At 39.0% G+C, this 16,116-nt stretch overlaps 1 protein-coding gene across 4 annotated transcripts in view; it reads right to left on the bottom strand.

Annotated features, from left to right (window-relative positions):
- The window catches only part of RANBP3 (RAN binding protein 3), a 58,205-nt gene that overhangs the window by 11,819 nt on the left and 30,270 nt on the right, over positions 1 to 16,116 (bottom strand). For 2 of the 4 annotated variants that reach the window (XM_021528175.4, XM_021528177.4), the window contains 8 exons: positions 15,579 to 15,650; positions 14,360 to 14,425; positions 12,867 to 12,959; positions 11,675 to 11,778; positions 4,236 to 4,355; positions 3,604 to 3,707; positions 1,221 to 1,299; positions 208 to 310 (listed from right to left, as the gene is read on the bottom strand). In XM_021528175.4, the coding sequence (XP_021383850.1) occupies positions 208 to 310; positions 1,221 to 1,299; positions 3,604 to 3,707; positions 4,236 to 4,355; positions 11,675 to 11,778; positions 12,867 to 12,959; positions 14,360 to 14,425; positions 15,579 to 15,650 (741 nt within the window). The remainder of the gene's footprint in view (positions 1 to 207; positions 311 to 1,220; positions 1,300 to 3,603; positions 3,708 to 4,235; positions 4,356 to 11,674; positions 11,779 to 12,866; positions 12,960 to 14,359; positions 14,426 to 15,578; positions 15,651 to 16,116) is intronic. The other 2 variants (XM_021528176.4, XM_085562729.1) reach the window with 1 other exon arrangement.

Below are 16,116 nucleotides of genomic sequence, written 5' to 3'. Positions count from 1 at the left end.
CACAGACTGTCAATGAAAAAGAAAGGGCAGCCTGCACATGTTTATATCCAGCAACTTCCACACTCAGCCCGTATCTTTGGTTACAGGAGACAATAAAGGCAACATAAAAATCTTATGTTTTTGAAAAGTAACAGGCTATTGAAAAATACAGTAATTTTAAAAGGGATTAACTACCATTATATATAATATTTTTATTTTGTTTTTCACCTTTTTCTGGTGTGGCCTCCTGAGAAGACGATTCAGACCCAGACTCTGTAGCAGCATTCTCCTTATTACCCTCTGTACTACCTTCATTTGATTTTGGTGGACTCTATCACAGAAATAAGATGAGGTAAACAGAAGAGAGAAAGCATACACTAATTCTGCTAAACAAGACTAGTGACCAAGTACTGAGGGCAGCTTCAGTATTTATAAACCATATGACAAAAAAAGAATCTCAAACAACATGCTTTCACAGTTAAAACTATCCTACAGTCAGCCAAGGAACTGAATGGAGCGTGACCTAAAAAACAGTTCAAATTATTTTCCCTTGAACTGATACCAAATTTCAATCCTTATTTTGAAGCTTTTTGACTTGCTTTGTTCAATACAGCAAGTCAATTTCAGCTTCAGCTACTCATGGCATAACTGACTGAACTCCTGCTTGGTAGTTAGACATGTCTGAACACTCAGCATTAAACATTTCCATTTTGTTCCAGCACAGGAATAAAAACAACAGCAGGAAACAGTGAGGTACTAGAAGTTATTCCTTAGGTTGGTACATCATAAACAGCATTTCCAGAATCATACCTCAGTCCTGAGGCAGCTGCTTTACTGCTGGGCTTGAAATCCCATCCTGGGGGGAGTCACATTACTGAACTGCTCTCAATTTTGAGGACAAACATAAAATACTGTTTAATACTTATACTCCAATAGCCATTTAAAGCAACAAGCTGTGCCATAAAATGCTTGGGTACAAGAACCACATGCACTACAGAGAGAGCACTGAATCTCCTTAACACTGAGAGCTTGAAAGGGAAATCCTGGAAAGTATTGCTGGGCAGACAATAGCTCATAATGAACTTCCTGTGCTGCACTCAAAGTAAGTTATCTTCAAGGGAAGCCACTCAAAAAACCCCATACTCAAGTGAGAAGTATAATTAAAGGCTCTCAAAATTCCTGAGTGAGAATCTGTAACAAACTGCTGGCAAAATTACAACATATACATAGTGGATACTCACTAGGACTCGCTCACTCATGTTCTGTCCAAAAACAAACTTGTTGCTAGACGCATCTGCACTGTTTGTAGAGTTCTCTACACTGAAAAAAACCCAATAAATAAGCCAGGTTTTACAAGGCAGAAAATAATACCTCTTTTATTTTCTACTAATAAAATTTCTCAGAAAGTGAGTGATTGTCACTGGCTTCAATAAAGTAAGCACTGGTTGACACAAACCTAAGTAAAAATTAATCCAACTTAACACAAAAGCACATCCTAGTTTTACAGAACAAGAATTCTCTCAGAATGACAACAAATGATTTTGTCTCTGTAAAAATCTTCCTCTTCAGATAGCTATTAATATACAAAACTATGCTGAATGCTAAGTGAGGGCTTATTGTCTAATCATATAACATACATCTTTTAAAACAGTAGTCTGCATGCACAGACTTAAACTTTAGGTCAATTTTCTCAGAAACGGAAAGAACAGAAACAAAAGCACTTGCAAGATTGTAACTGAAGCAAAGGTAGCAGTAAAGCCTTTTATCAGACTAGCTGCAATACAGACTGTCCAAGAAGTTTCACAATCAAATCTCAGCCTTTACTTCTTCCTTATAGAATAAACATCTTCCTCCCATTAGTATTTTTATTAACAGATTTTTAATCCTATTTAGGAAGGACAAGTTTTATTCTTTTACAGACTCAAATGACTTAACAAGTCATTGTTCCTGTCCCTTGCCATCAGGCATACCTTCCTAAGACACCAGCTTGCTCACAAAATGAACATACAGACCATTCTGAATCAAGCCTACATGCATTTCACCAAGTTTGGAAAACAGGGACTCACACCTACATGATTCAAGTGTAACCAAACAAACCTTTAAACTGTACATGTAGAGTTGCTTCTTCTGATTAAGGAGATTCCTAGAACAAAGGAGATCCTCAGTGGAAGATAGCTTTACCTCCTAAGGGTATTAAATACCACAGTTCTGAGCTCCAAATGTTGACAGGGACCTACCAATATCTGTGGGCCTACCAATATCAATGTGGCCTACCAATATCTGCCATGCTACCTAGCACATTACAGTGTTTAAAGAACTGACAGTGTTACACAAAGGAAGGAGTTTCCTTTTACAAGCTGATTACCATAATGCTTTGCCATCTCAGCTGAAAACTAAAGCCAACTCCCCTTAGAAACACTATTGTTTTTAGGACAAGTCCAAACCTAGGTTTCTTGCAACTGACTCACCATGAATAAATCTTCCCAAATTAAAGACTCAAATGAAATTACAGTAGATGTGATATGAGTTGAAAAATATGAAAAAATATTCCAGTATTAAAAGATCACATACTAGCAGTTATTGTTTGCCAAATCTGATTGAACAAGTCTGACTGTGTCTATTGGAAAGCCACTGATCTGGCATCAAGAGGGCAAAGGTGTTCTCTACCTCTCCAGCGTAACATCTGAAAAGTTCAGCATCAAAAATTCATTGACTGCAAAACTGCCTACTGCCTCCTTCATGGTGAACAACAGTATCTTAAAAATGCCAAATATAAGGACAAAGAAAGCATTTATTAGTGCTTTTCCTACAATTATTTCATTGCCTCAATCTGAATTTCAGCTTATGCCAGGAGCAGAGAGTCGCTCTGCTTCATCACTCTTGGTGGAATTTCCTCTCACATTTTTCCATAAATTCACAGCTCTGTATCGTCTGTTTTATTATTATTCTTTACACTACTTCATTTTTTTGACCACTACTAAGCTAGTATCTTTACAGAGATACAGATTTCATGTATCACTACCTTAGCCACAACTGAAAGCTGTCAGCTCAGAGCTCACCACTACATAAAACAGGATTAGCAGTTTTCTCCTGGCTGCTTCACTTTACCTATACATCACATTTCTTCTGATATTATTGATGTTATTGCTATTCATCAGAAGTAACCTCCCACAGTTAGGCTCCTACTTATTCATACAGGCCATTCTGAAAAGCTTACTATCATGAAAAAATGTCAACTGTTCTTCCTTTTATCTGTATCATATATGAAACCTACTGAATAACACAAATACAGTGCAGATCTCCACAAGATTCTACTGGCAGCTCAAATTTAGTCCATCAATGTTTCTGATCATGCATGAAAAGACTTCTCATGTCATGCTTTTTGGTTTTCTGAAGAGGCTTTGGTAAGGATGTGGTCAAATAAATAGTTAAATGCATCTCCCTTGATGAGATGACTGAGGATTCCCCCAGATCTGAAGAGTGTTGTCTCACTCTTCAGAAGTCAGGGTCCCCACTAACCTAGTCTAAGCCCTGCATCTAATAAAGAGCTGAATCATAAAGAATTTTCAATAAAGAAAATAAAGAGTAAGGAGAACTGTGCTATTGGTTTCCCTGTAGTCTCACCTGGAACTGATGTACTGTAGAAAATAATTTGTCGCAGAGGGTATATCTGATGTCAGAAGGCCAGCATTCTGCACATCAGCAGTTTCATTGCTTTCATCTCCTAGCTAGAAAAAGAACAAGTATATATCAATAATATTAATCACAAAATTTTCAACTCATTCTTCCTGAAGACAAAGTTTCATCCACAAATGCTTTCTACAATAAAACAAGATATGTCCCAATATTACACCTTCTTTTATCATGCTAGGAAGCCTGCGCAAACCTGTCTTCAACAGGAGGTACTAACAATCCAATTCAGTTATTCTATGCACAAGTTTAAGCCCAGGTTCAGCCTATTTTTCCATCATTTCTGTGAAGTCTTGGTTGCATTGGAGCAGATTAGGACCACATTTCAACTTCATTCTAACTCAAAAAGTAAGAGAAGACACTACATTCTACTGAGCTATAGTCGCTACTCACAATTGCAGTAGATGTTTTTTTTTTTAAACAAAAAGGTTCTATGTTACTTAACAGAATTCATTTATTAAATGTCCAGAAGACTAGTTTTATTAAGCAAACAACTCTGCTGTGTTCATAGCTTTTACTTTTACATATATTCATAAACTCTTAGTCAAGAGAACAAATGTGTTTACCTTAACTCTATCTCGTAAATTTTGCCCAAAAACAAATGCTTGCTGTGCATTTAGTTCAGCCTTCTCAGAGCTGTCATCATCTGAAGTATTGTTGGACTCCTTTTGCTGACATTCTGCTGCCTGAAGAAATGGAAAAATGTAGCCAAAGAAGCTGAGTTTCTTTAAATAAAACCACCTTATGATAAGGTGAGTCACACATTCATTTACAATGCCAAGCCAACAACTCTTTCAGATCTATAAGGCATGTTTTGCATTTAAATAATGTCTCTGTTGTTAAGTGTTTTTCTTAGCAAATCACAGAATAGTAAAGGTTCAAAGGAATTTCTAACAATCACTTGGTCCAAACTGTGTTCAAAGCAGCACCAACTTCAAACTTATATTAGGCTGCCCAAGATCTCATATCAAGTTTCAAAAGATCCATGTGACAGTTTTACATTTTGGTAGTCTGGTTCTGAATCATGATTTTAAAGGGCTAAGATTTTAGCTGAGGATTAGAACCAATTCATACTGAAGTTAGATACACTAATGATAGGTTAATGATTATTAGATGCTGAAGCTAATGGTTATATTATGAGCTCATTTATAGAAGGAAGTGGAGCAAGTGAACCATTATAGGAACATATTGAAACCAGCAAAACAATGCCCAGCACCTGGACTCCATGTCAATCCATCAGGGAGCAGGGGGCCTAGAATGGTGCCAGAAGGTCACAGAGAGTTGACAAAGACTTCCTGACTTCATCCTGGGGACCACTGACCCAATTAGAGACCACCACCCCAATTCAAGAGAAGAAATGCGCACATGTGAAGGACTAATAACCTCATTTTAATACAGAGTGGAGATGCTGGGGTTATGCATATGTATTATTTTGGGAAATAAACAGAAGGCAAAAATCCTTGTGTGGTGTGGTCACACATGTCAAGGACGACCCCCCACCCCATGCTGTAATAAACATACTACTTGTTAACTTTAATTAGTTAAGAGTCTTTGTCTGCAATATTTGGTTTTAATGATTTACTTGGTGAGCCAGCCAGGAGGAGACTCTGCTCAGATGTGAGACCAGCCCAGGTCATGGACCCCCTCAGGGCACACCCAGAATATTCCTGGAAGAGTGAGGTCTACTGCCTGGACTGTTCATCCAGCAGCAGCCAAGGACCCCTGACTACTAAAATTCCAGACAAAATTGTGTGTTTATAAATTGAAACTGTTTTAAGTAGTGACCTTTAAGGTGTACGCGTGGTCAAGAAAGGCTGTTGGTAAGTCATGGGAGACGTCCCATGTGAAACTTGTGCCCCTGTAATGTGTTTGCAAGCTGAAGTTGAAATTGAAATCTGGTTGTCAGCAGAAAGAGTTGTTAAACCGCCATACAGAGCTTGGGCTTTTGCTGCTGACAGCAGGGGATTTTGCCATTTCTTTCACCATGGAGGGCTCAGTCTGGTAGCAATTGGGGCTAGCAGTCATGAGGACAAATCCCAATCTCAATTAATTGTAAATGAATCCTGACTGTCAGACTTTGTGAGAGTGTTTGTTGAGACGTGCTGTTGGCATGACGCAAGTGAGAGTTTGGACCCATGGTTCTGTTTTTGGGCGACTCAAACAGCCGGGGAAAAACAAAGTGAGTGGGGTGCATGATCCTTAATAAATCCCCTCCCTGTTGTGACTCTGTGTGTGTGTACATGTGTGTGTTTTGGTTACAGGGGATGGAATTTACTGTAATACCCACTGTTTACTTTAAAATGGTTCAGACTCTGAGAAATTATAGGGGCAGCACTTTGCTCTTCAGTTGTTTATGTTTGTGGAATTTAAAACATAGAAGTTGAGTGCTGTAAGTGTAGTGTGTTTGTATATTGTTAGACTGCACAAAGTGTTTCCCACAGGAATAATAACATTGTGATGTTGTAATGGTGTTTGGAGTTGTGTATTTTTGTGGCAACACTGTCATCTTGTGTCAAAAGTTGTAAGTGTAGCACACGTTGAGTGTGAATAAGTAAAACTGGTTTGTTTGAAGCCTTTGGTAAGAGTTTATTTGTGGATTTAGGTATGGGGATTGTGTTTGTAATTATAATAGGGGTAGTTTTGGTCTGAGAATCCTATCTGGCCAGACGGATAGGAGGAACTCCTTTGATTCAGTTGTTTGGGCTCAACTCGTGAGAGTTTGTAAATTTAGTAAACTGGTGGATAGATGGGAAATGAGAGAGTGTATTTAAAAGGTTTATATCAGATGTCTGCTGGGGGACTAGTGGCTTTGGATTGGGAGCAACCAGCTGTGGAGAATTTATAGAGTCGAGAAGGGGTGAATGGAATAGCTTGCATTTGTGGGAATTTTCCTGCAGCTTTTGGTACATCTCGAGGTTGGCATTGCACATGGGTGTTTCTGCAGTGTAAGATTTGCATAGGACATTATTACTGTTCTTCTGCTAACTGGTACGGAGAGCGTGTCCAGTGTCAACAGCTCCCTGATCAAGCTGATCTAGAATCAAGGATTTTAAAGCTGGTGTGTGGAAAGTCACATTTAGTACCTGAGTGGTGGGCTGTGCGAGAAGACTAGGAAAGGACTGTACAAATCTGTGAAGCCAGTTTTGGGTGGAAGTGAGACAAGAAGCAAAGGAGAAGGCAATAAGGATTGGAGTGCTGATCTCAGATATGGGCCCCAGCAAGGCCTTTGAAGCCTTTGACACAGTAAGAGATTAGTTTGTGATGCAGTTAGAAATGATGTTAAGGTAAACACAGTATTAAGGAGCCATCTGAATGTGAATTGGTATAGGTCTGCAGTGTGAAACTCTAGTCACCTTAAGATGAAGACAAACAATGTTTGCTGGCTAATGATAGGGCGCTCAAAATTTGTAAACTATATTTAAGTGTATATAAACTGCCATCTTATAAACAATAAACGGAGAACGTAGCATTAACCATATTGGCTTGATCTGCATTTGTCCTGTCCAGCATTCCCTATTTTATAAGAAGTCCCTAGCTTCTGAAGAGGATCAATGAGAAGCAACCAGAGTAAAGAAATCCCCAGAAGTAGTTCTTTAGGGTGTACTTTGGCACACTGGAAGGAACTAGTAGGGTATTGGGGGATAGAAAATAAAAGGACCCTTGTGAAACTTTCCACACAGTGGTGGCCACTTTAGAGGTTTGAAAAGGGGGTCAGGTGGCTTCCAACTGAAACTCTACGTTATGAGACTTTGTTACAGCTTATGTTATTTTTGAGACAGGAACAGAAATGGGAAGAGGTGATGTATGCTGATATGCTTTTCTCCCTCCAGAACCACCCTAAGTGGCAGAGGGACTGTGGACTCGGGGCTTCCTCTGACCTCTTTTTATTGGCCCTGGAAAAAGCTAATGAGGCTAGAAGGGGGAGGCTGAAATGGTGTTGTAGTGCATGCTCCATAAACCAATGCTGCACACACCCAGACAAGGTATACCCAGCTGACTCACTGGAGCAAGAGTTGGGGGATCTTTGAACCACCTCTTAGAAAGCAACGGAAGCAGAGAGGGGCATAAAATTTGGGAACAACCTCAACTCCAGCTCCAGCTCTTATTCCACCTCTCAAGACTTCACCCTCAATTTCAACTCCAGCTCTTGCTCCACCCTCTAACACCTCTGTCCAAACTCCAGCTCATATTCCATCCCCCACTCCACTACTATTTCAACCCCAGCTCCAGCTTTGAACAAAGCTATTTCTGTTTTAACTTCAGCTCTGGTTTTAAACTCAGCTGAATCAACTCCAGCTTCTCTCTCAAGTTCAACTCCAGCTTTTATTCTATCTCCCACCTCGAATACTCCTAAATCTTTCCAACTACCCAGCAGCGACAGTGAACAAGAGGAGCCCCTCCAGAGGCCCCTATAGCATCCCAGACTTGGAAACAAACTAAGAAAATTATACAAGCACCTTTGAGGGAGGCAGTAAGTCCTGAAGGGAAGACAATGTCAGTTAAAATCCCTTTTTCTACAGCAGTTTTAGAGGTTTGGGAAAAGATTGTTAAACATTATCAGAGTGAACCAATAGGTGTTGCAAAGAAATTAAAGTTTATGATGAAACAGTGTCAACCTAATTAATTAGATCTCCAGCTGTTGTTGGATGCCCTAATGGAAACAGAAAAACAACTGATTTTAAAGATAGCTGGGGGTTTAGCAGAAGATGCTTGTAGAATAACACAGAGTGATACAAGAGATGTCTTTCCTCTCCAGGATCCACATAGGAATGCTAATGATGTTAATGATATGGGAAGATTAGAGGATTATCAAGACTTCATATGAAGGGGGTTAGAACGGGCAATTCCTAAACCAATAAACTGGTCAGCCCTATATACAATTAAGCAAAGTCCCTCCAAAACGCCTTCTGAATTTCTAGAACATTTGTGGGATGCAATGTGTCGTTATACAACCTTACATCCCGAGTCTGAGGAAGGAATACAACATCTAATGGGTTTATTCTTAGGACAATCTACACAGGACGCAAATTAGACAAAAATTTCAGAAGATACAGTTCCGACAGCACAGGATTTAGAGACTTTGCTAGAAGAGGCATGGAGAGTATTAAGTAACTGGGAAGAAAAGTGCAAAGTAGGGATGAAAAAATTATTAGCAGTAGTAAGGCAAGAAGAAAAAGGGAAATGTGGACAAGGGCCACTAAGGCAGGGACCATGTCAGCTAAGGAGAGATCAATGTGCATTCTGCAAGAGAGTTGGACCGTGGAAGAACCAGTGCCTGGAACAAAGAAATAGCAATGAACAAAGAAGAGATCAAAAAGGGAGGGTGGTGGTTGCCCATGTAAAGGAAGACTGATGTGGACCAGAGGACCTTACCCTAAGGGACCCTCTGGTTATAATGAAACTAGGGAACAAGGAAAAGGAAATGTAAATTTTGATAGACACAAGGGCAACATATTTGGTATTAAATAAAGCTTTAATACCTGTAACAGATGATTATATCATGATAAAAGGGGCAACCGGCCAACCTGAAAGAGCTTATTTTTCTAGGCCATTGAAATATAAACTTGGGAAACAATGGGGAATTCACAAGTTTTTATATATGCCCAATTCTCCATCAGAACTTTCGGGTAGATTTATTGGAACAATTAGAAGCAAAAATAATATTAAAAAATGGAGAGATTACTTTGGAGGTTAAGGACCAACAATATGTGGAATTGTTAAGCCTCATACTAACAGCCAGTGAGGCTAAAGCTGAAAGTGAAGATGAGATTCACAGAAAAATATTGGATCAAGTATTTCCTTTGTTTATATGTTGAACAGTCCTAAGGAATGCCTCTAGTGACTGACACTTGTCAGACTTCCAATCACTGGCTGCTACCTGCAAAGCTCACTGCTTCTGTCAATTTATCACCCACTTTAAATTCCACTCAACCAGTATACCTCTCTCCATTTTGGCTACAACAATGATACTTCAGACCATACAAAGATCTTGCCTAAAGTCAACAAGTAGGGCTCTCTGCAAAGCAAATAAACTCAGAGGATAAAAAACCCATCGGGTCGGTCTCTGTTTTATCTATACTGGCTGTTCTCAATCCCTTTAAGGTGCTTCATATCCTAGGATTCCTTCACCACAAAGGGAGAAGAAGGAGCTGAGCCATTTCTGTTTTCCTGGAACCTCTTTCTTGCTATTCGTGGAAACATGTGACATGCTTTCTTCTTTCCCAGTAACTGGGACCCACCACAGTACCATAACTCTCTGAGGACAGGCAGGGGTCTCACACAAGCAGCCCCCAGCTCCCTGCCTGAGTTTATTTTCTTGCCAGTACAACACTGGCACAACACTGTATTTTGGATCCAGGATGAGAATAATCTTGATCATGCACTGATATTTTGGCTGTGGCTCAGTCATGCTCACACCAAGTCAAGGATTTTTCAGTGTCTCATGCTCTGCCAGCAAGGAGTTGCACAAGAAGCTGGGGGGGAACACAGCTAGGACAGCTGACCTGAACTGACCAGAGGGATATTCCACACCATAAAACATCCTGCCCAGTGTGTAAACTGGGGAACTGCTGGCGAGGGGCTGATGACTTCTGGGAGGCAGGCTGGGCACAGATCAGTGGGTGCTGAGCACCTACACTGGGCACCACTTCTTTTCTTTGTGTTTTATCTGTCTCTGTCCCCTTTTCACTACAATTATTATTATTATTATACTGTACTCTGTTTCAACACTGTTCTTATCTCAATCCCCTAGCATTACCTTTTTCCTGATTCTTCTCCCTATCCCAACTGAGTGGAGGGAGTGAACAAGTAGCTCCATGGTACTTAGCTGCCAGCTGGGGTTAAACCATGACTCCCCTCTGCACCTATGGATACACCCAGTCTGGTCCTATGGACCTGTGTACATCAAACTGTCTAAAACAGTCCTTAAGCAAATTTATTGTAATAATTCTCTCCCTCAAACTCCCCTAAATAAAGGACTTGGTAGATCTGACAGCAGACCTCTTCAGTGGAAAACAAGACAAAGGTATTGAGTACAAATTTTTTTCATTTTTTTCACCACTTCAACATTTTGCAGGTCTACAATTTTCCTTCATTTTACCTTTGCTGCCAATACTAGTGGAAGCCTTGCTTGCAGCTTTTCATTCCCTGTAATTTCCAACTCCAGCCAAATTTAGGCTTTACCAGTTCTCCAACACATCCAGGCAATCCTACTGCATACTTCTCAGGTGTCTTGACTGCTTTCACAAGATATATGCACATTCTCTTTCTGGATTTAAGGAGCTCCCAAGCCCAAACACTGGTCTCCTGCCAAATTTGCACAGTTTCATGCGCTTGGGATAAATTATTCATTATCTGAGGTGGCTGCCCATGAAGGTAATGAGCTCTCATGAGCTCTGCTGTCCTTCAGAATCCTACCAACCAGCTCAATGAACAACCTGAAGTCTTCTGTCCTGAAGTATGGATCTTTATTCTGCTATTTATTAGCTCCCTGAGTATCTCAATCTCATTGATGTCTCAATGACAGCTACTCTCTTTGCATTTCTAGCCAGTTCTTTGCTGTGAATACCAGGTACAGCTAAATACCTTCCATGTCAACTTAGCCAGCATATGCAAATATGCTCAGCAACTTATTTCTAAGATCTCCAAGAGTACTCAGGAGGATTTCCACCAGGACATGTTGCCATTTTATCAGGTGTCCAAGTACTAAAGTCCTCCTTTAGAACCAAGGCCTGTAATTGTGAAGCTTTTAGTTCTTAAGGGTGTTAGTTACTTTCTCTACTTTATCAGTCCAAGTCTGGTGAAGGTTCATTTTGATCTCACTCTTGTTGGCTTCCCCTCTGATCTTAATCTATAAAGCCTTGACCAATTCAGTGCCTTCCCAAAACAAAGCCTCTGCATTCAAACAGCTTCTTTTAGCATAGCAGAAGCCATCCCTGTATGTCTTTCCAGCCTTATTTCCTAAAATATTTACATTTGTCACTTTAAGTCTCCTTCTCCAACTCACCTTGTCTTCAGAGTCTGAACTTTTCAATGTTGCATCACTTAGTGATTGTGATGTGGCTGCAGAATCTGGAGGGATATTTACACCATTGGTGCCACTGCTGAGAACTGCAACACAGAAACAAACAATATATACATGAACCCTCTAGATATTTAGACTGTCCTAAAAGTTTTCTTGTTTAAGTCCATTAAACATTGCAATGTAAGCTAAAAATTTCCCATATTTTGCAAGAGACATGAGGACCACAATTCAGCAATGCTTAGCAGAATCAAAGTTCCAAATGCAGAAAACCAAGTCAGCAAATTAATCTATACAAATGTTGTAAGGACTTCAATATGTACAACTTCAAGCAACCATCCTTCTCCAATCTAATACTGTTCACACCCAGCAGGGCTTGTCTTCAGACTGATCTACCTGCTCACATACGAACTCTCACTGAAAATTTTACCCCAATACTAAGTCCTCTGTAGAATCCAATCTGTGTCAGGAGGCACGTCAAGAAATCAAGCTAGAATTGTTTGGTTCTATGCCAGATTCTGCATTACCTGAAGTTACTTCTGTTTCTGTTTAACTAAACTTCCATATAACAAATAGCATCGGGCTGGGGAAACATGGGGTTTAAGAGACAGGGACTTTAAACAGATTTTGCATTAATTTCCACACTTTAATCATGTCTGCTTACATCAGCTACATCAAATTCTGCAATTCCATAATACAAAAAGCATTATATGAATGATCAAACTTAAATATTAAAATTCTGTGTTCAGAATTAAAACTGTACTTCAAAGCCCCAACTGCAAAATGGTCCCTAAGCCCAGAGGCACCTCTCACTGATTTAGGTACTTTACTGTTGATCAATTACCAATAATAGCTTATTACATCATGGTCAATGCTGTCATTTGAGATTGATTACTTATCCATACTCTTACAAGTCTTTTTATTTCAAAACTCAAGTATTGACTACACCGAAGTTAGAAGCCTGGCAACATCAGTCACCCTACACAAGATCTGAAGGTTCCACTATGTTATCCTTAATGTAATACAGATACGCTTACTGTTTAAGATGTTTCTTTTCTGTAAGGAGAAAACTAGAAAAACCAAGGTGAGCATTGAGTAAAAGCAAACCACCACAGTAAAAAAATTCAGTATTTTTGTTCTCTCTCCACTGTATTTAGAATGCAAAAGCATTATTTACCCATCTGTGAGAAAGCTTTTGGCTGCGGTGCCTGTAGTACTGCTGGACGGAGCACACTTCGCTGCTGTTCCTTCGGTTTCTGGCTAGGGAGACCTGCAATTGCAAAGGTTTTTCAAGAAGTATAAAATTTTAAAGTTGGAAAATTCAGCTTCACCTAATCTTCACTAACTGCTTCCAATAGAAGACAATTAAAAAACAGACAAAGCTTCTACTCCTTTTCCATCCCTCCTTACTCAGCCTCAAAAGAGAATTAGTCCCAAATAGGGAAGACTATTTCCTAGCCTAAAAAGACACTTTAAAATACACTGTCTACCTTATCCAGGAAAGCATAGATGAAATTGATCTAGAAATAGCCCTATTTATGCACTGAAATTTCATTCAACTACACATTACAAGTCTTCTTTTCTCCTTCTAATACCGTACTTTCCAGATAGTAGTAATTTTTTTTTTTATCCATGCAATCAAACATATTGGTACTGTAATAGTTGTGTTGTGTAATTTAACAACCTTTTGGCTTTTTGAATTAACCTGGCTTGTTTGGTTATTATAGTAAGATGTACAACACTACAACTCTAATTCTGCTATGATTCGAAAAGCTAACTGACCTTAAAAAACCTAATTAAAAAAACCCCAAACATTGTAACATTAACTCTAGAAGGTTATGGTAAGCCTGGAAAATTCAGTTTTCTTCACTAAAAAAGGTCAAGATGAACTCTTGATCCAATAAAATACTGCAACAGAACTCACTCATAGCAATTAGTTCAATTTCAGCTCACCCATATTAAAAGGGCATGACATCAGATTTTAAAGCTATCCAAAGTTCAAACACTCATAAGCTCAAAACAGCTTGTTCCTTTCTTAAATTTACCACTCTTCCTTCAAGTGAAATGAAGTTTCCATATTGTTATGCAACAATAGCTTTCGTTACCTATATAGTTTTGGGTTGTTTTTTTTCCCCCTCAAATTCCTAAGGAGTGTAATACTAATATCTTTCTGATAGTGGCTGTGTATACATCAATAAACAGGAAACTCAGTCATAGCCAACCTGTAGTGCAGAACAGGAATGATCAAGACCTGCCACTTACATTGCTGCCAAAAGCCAGGGAGAGCAGAACTGGGCATTCTCTTGACACTTCCTGGTCGCAGACTAAATACTCAGTAATGGCCAGAACTTGCTCAAGACACTTGTTGAACATGCTTTTTCTTATTGTTTGCTACCAAAGAAATCAAATTCACTGTCTGTAGGATAACTCCAAGCACAAACAGAAGCTTGCTAAGCAGCAACAGCTGGGAGATCCACTTCAGACATGCACAGCTGATCCAATGCATCCATACGCATTACACAGCAGATATGGGCACAACCACTTAGAGAAGACAAGACTTTTTCCTGTAGACACATAGGTATTGCTACCTTCTATTTACACTAGCTGATTGATGAAACTACTAATTAAGATGCTTGAGCTGGTTACTGTTGCAGTAAACAGTGAACTCACCTGCACTAGGCGCCTGACCATGTATAAGTATTGGTGGCTTCAGCCGGAATCCACTGCTCTTTTCCTCTGGAAGTGAAATACAAAATTACAAGGACAAAGCTGTAACATATTAGAAATATCCATTCAGTCATAAAATTGCTCAGTTTTCCCCACTGTAACAACCCACAAGTCCTATAAATACACAAAGTTATTAGGAGCTTTCCAAAGAACAAATTCTCTTCTTCTGAAAGTAACCTGAATTTCCAGCAATCATCACAGACAAGTAAGAAGTTCAAATTTTTTTTTCTGAAGAAGCAGGAAAGGTACTATGTTCATCAGAGAAATCGGGCTCCTTCTGTGAAGGATTTAATATAGATAATAAAGGTTTTAAGTGAGAATCAAACTAAAGAAGGAAAATCAAAGTTATGACCGAACATGACAGCTGCTAACAACTATAACTCCTAATGATCATGAACCAAGTTAAACTTAATTGCTTAATGTTAGTTTCTTGTAATAATAAGCTTTTACTCATGCTTTTGTAGTAGGAAGATAAACTCCTTTGCTCACACTCACTACAGTTATGGTTTTTAAATTAAATACCAAAATCTCAAAAAAAATATTATAAAACTACAGCTCTTAAAAACTGAGTTCCCTAGAACTTATACAGAATAATTACACTTCTTTCCTTTTAGGGGCTTAATATCTGTACTCAGAATAAGACAACTCAGCATCTTACAGTCTCACTGTGCTTGGTTATAAGCATATGTAACATGCATATGTAGTGCAAATGATGTGCACTACAGTGATACCAAGACAACTGAACTAGAACTATGGAGACTAACAAAATTGGCAGTTCTGTCAACACAGGGCTCACAGGTCATAGCTGGACACAGTCATACCTTATGGTTGTTTTGCTTTCCAATATAAAATAACATTTTTCCAAAGTAGATACATTAAGCTTTCCCAAAGGTTTTATTGTGAGGCTAGCAGGTAAGGGCCATGCTGCAGTATTCTACCATCACTCCCAAAGCATTTAACAACTTTGATATTATTTTAATTACCTCCAGCAATGGTGATGTTGAACGATGAAGTGAGCAAGAGAACAGCACTAAGATCAGAACTATCATCACTTCCATTCTCACAGACAGAAGTACTTCTTACTTCTGAAGTATCCGATTACTTTAGACCACGACAAATTAACAACAGTTCAAGAAAAAAGCAGAAAAATGAGGAAGCTCACCTGGTTCTGAGTCAGAATTGCCCACAGAGGGTTCACAAAAGCTTGATGGCATAAAGACATTATTCTTTGTTACTGCAGTCAAGGAAAAAGGAAAAAAAAGGGAAGTTGTGTATGTTGTTCTTTATTATAAACCTGTTCCCAAACTTCAAATTGAAAACTACTCTTCTAGTGTTTTATTTTGGTTTTATTTCTTCTAAATTAAAACAGCATTACAGCTGAAGTAGCAAACAAGCCATTGTCCATAAAATCCTTTCAGTGTCTCCTGAAACAGAGAAAGAACCAATTTCATTTTTCCGAATCCTGTATAAATACAGGATTCCCAATCTGAATTGTATCTGAATTAGGAATTAGAAGTGGTGTTAGTATATATTATAGCACTGCAAAATGTATAATACCATTTCAAAAGTCCCTTGCAAAGAGAGAGAGCAGAAAGGTGTGTAATGCCTGCTAGAGAGCAGAAGTGAACATCTGGGCTCTGATGGACCACACTATTTTCACCAAGAGGCAGCTTAGGTTTGAACTACCCTGCAAAGATAAA

Source organism: Lonchura striata, chromosome 28 (assembly GCF_050655825.1).
Source record: "Lonchura striata isolate lonStrDom1 chromosome 28, ASM5065582v1, whole genome shotgun sequence".
Classification (NCBI taxonomy): domain Eukaryota; kingdom Metazoa; phylum Chordata; class Aves; order Passeriformes; family Estrildidae; genus Lonchura; species Lonchura striata.
Note: the sequence above shows the minus strand (reverse complement) of the source record. Positions and strands in the feature narration are given on the sequence as shown.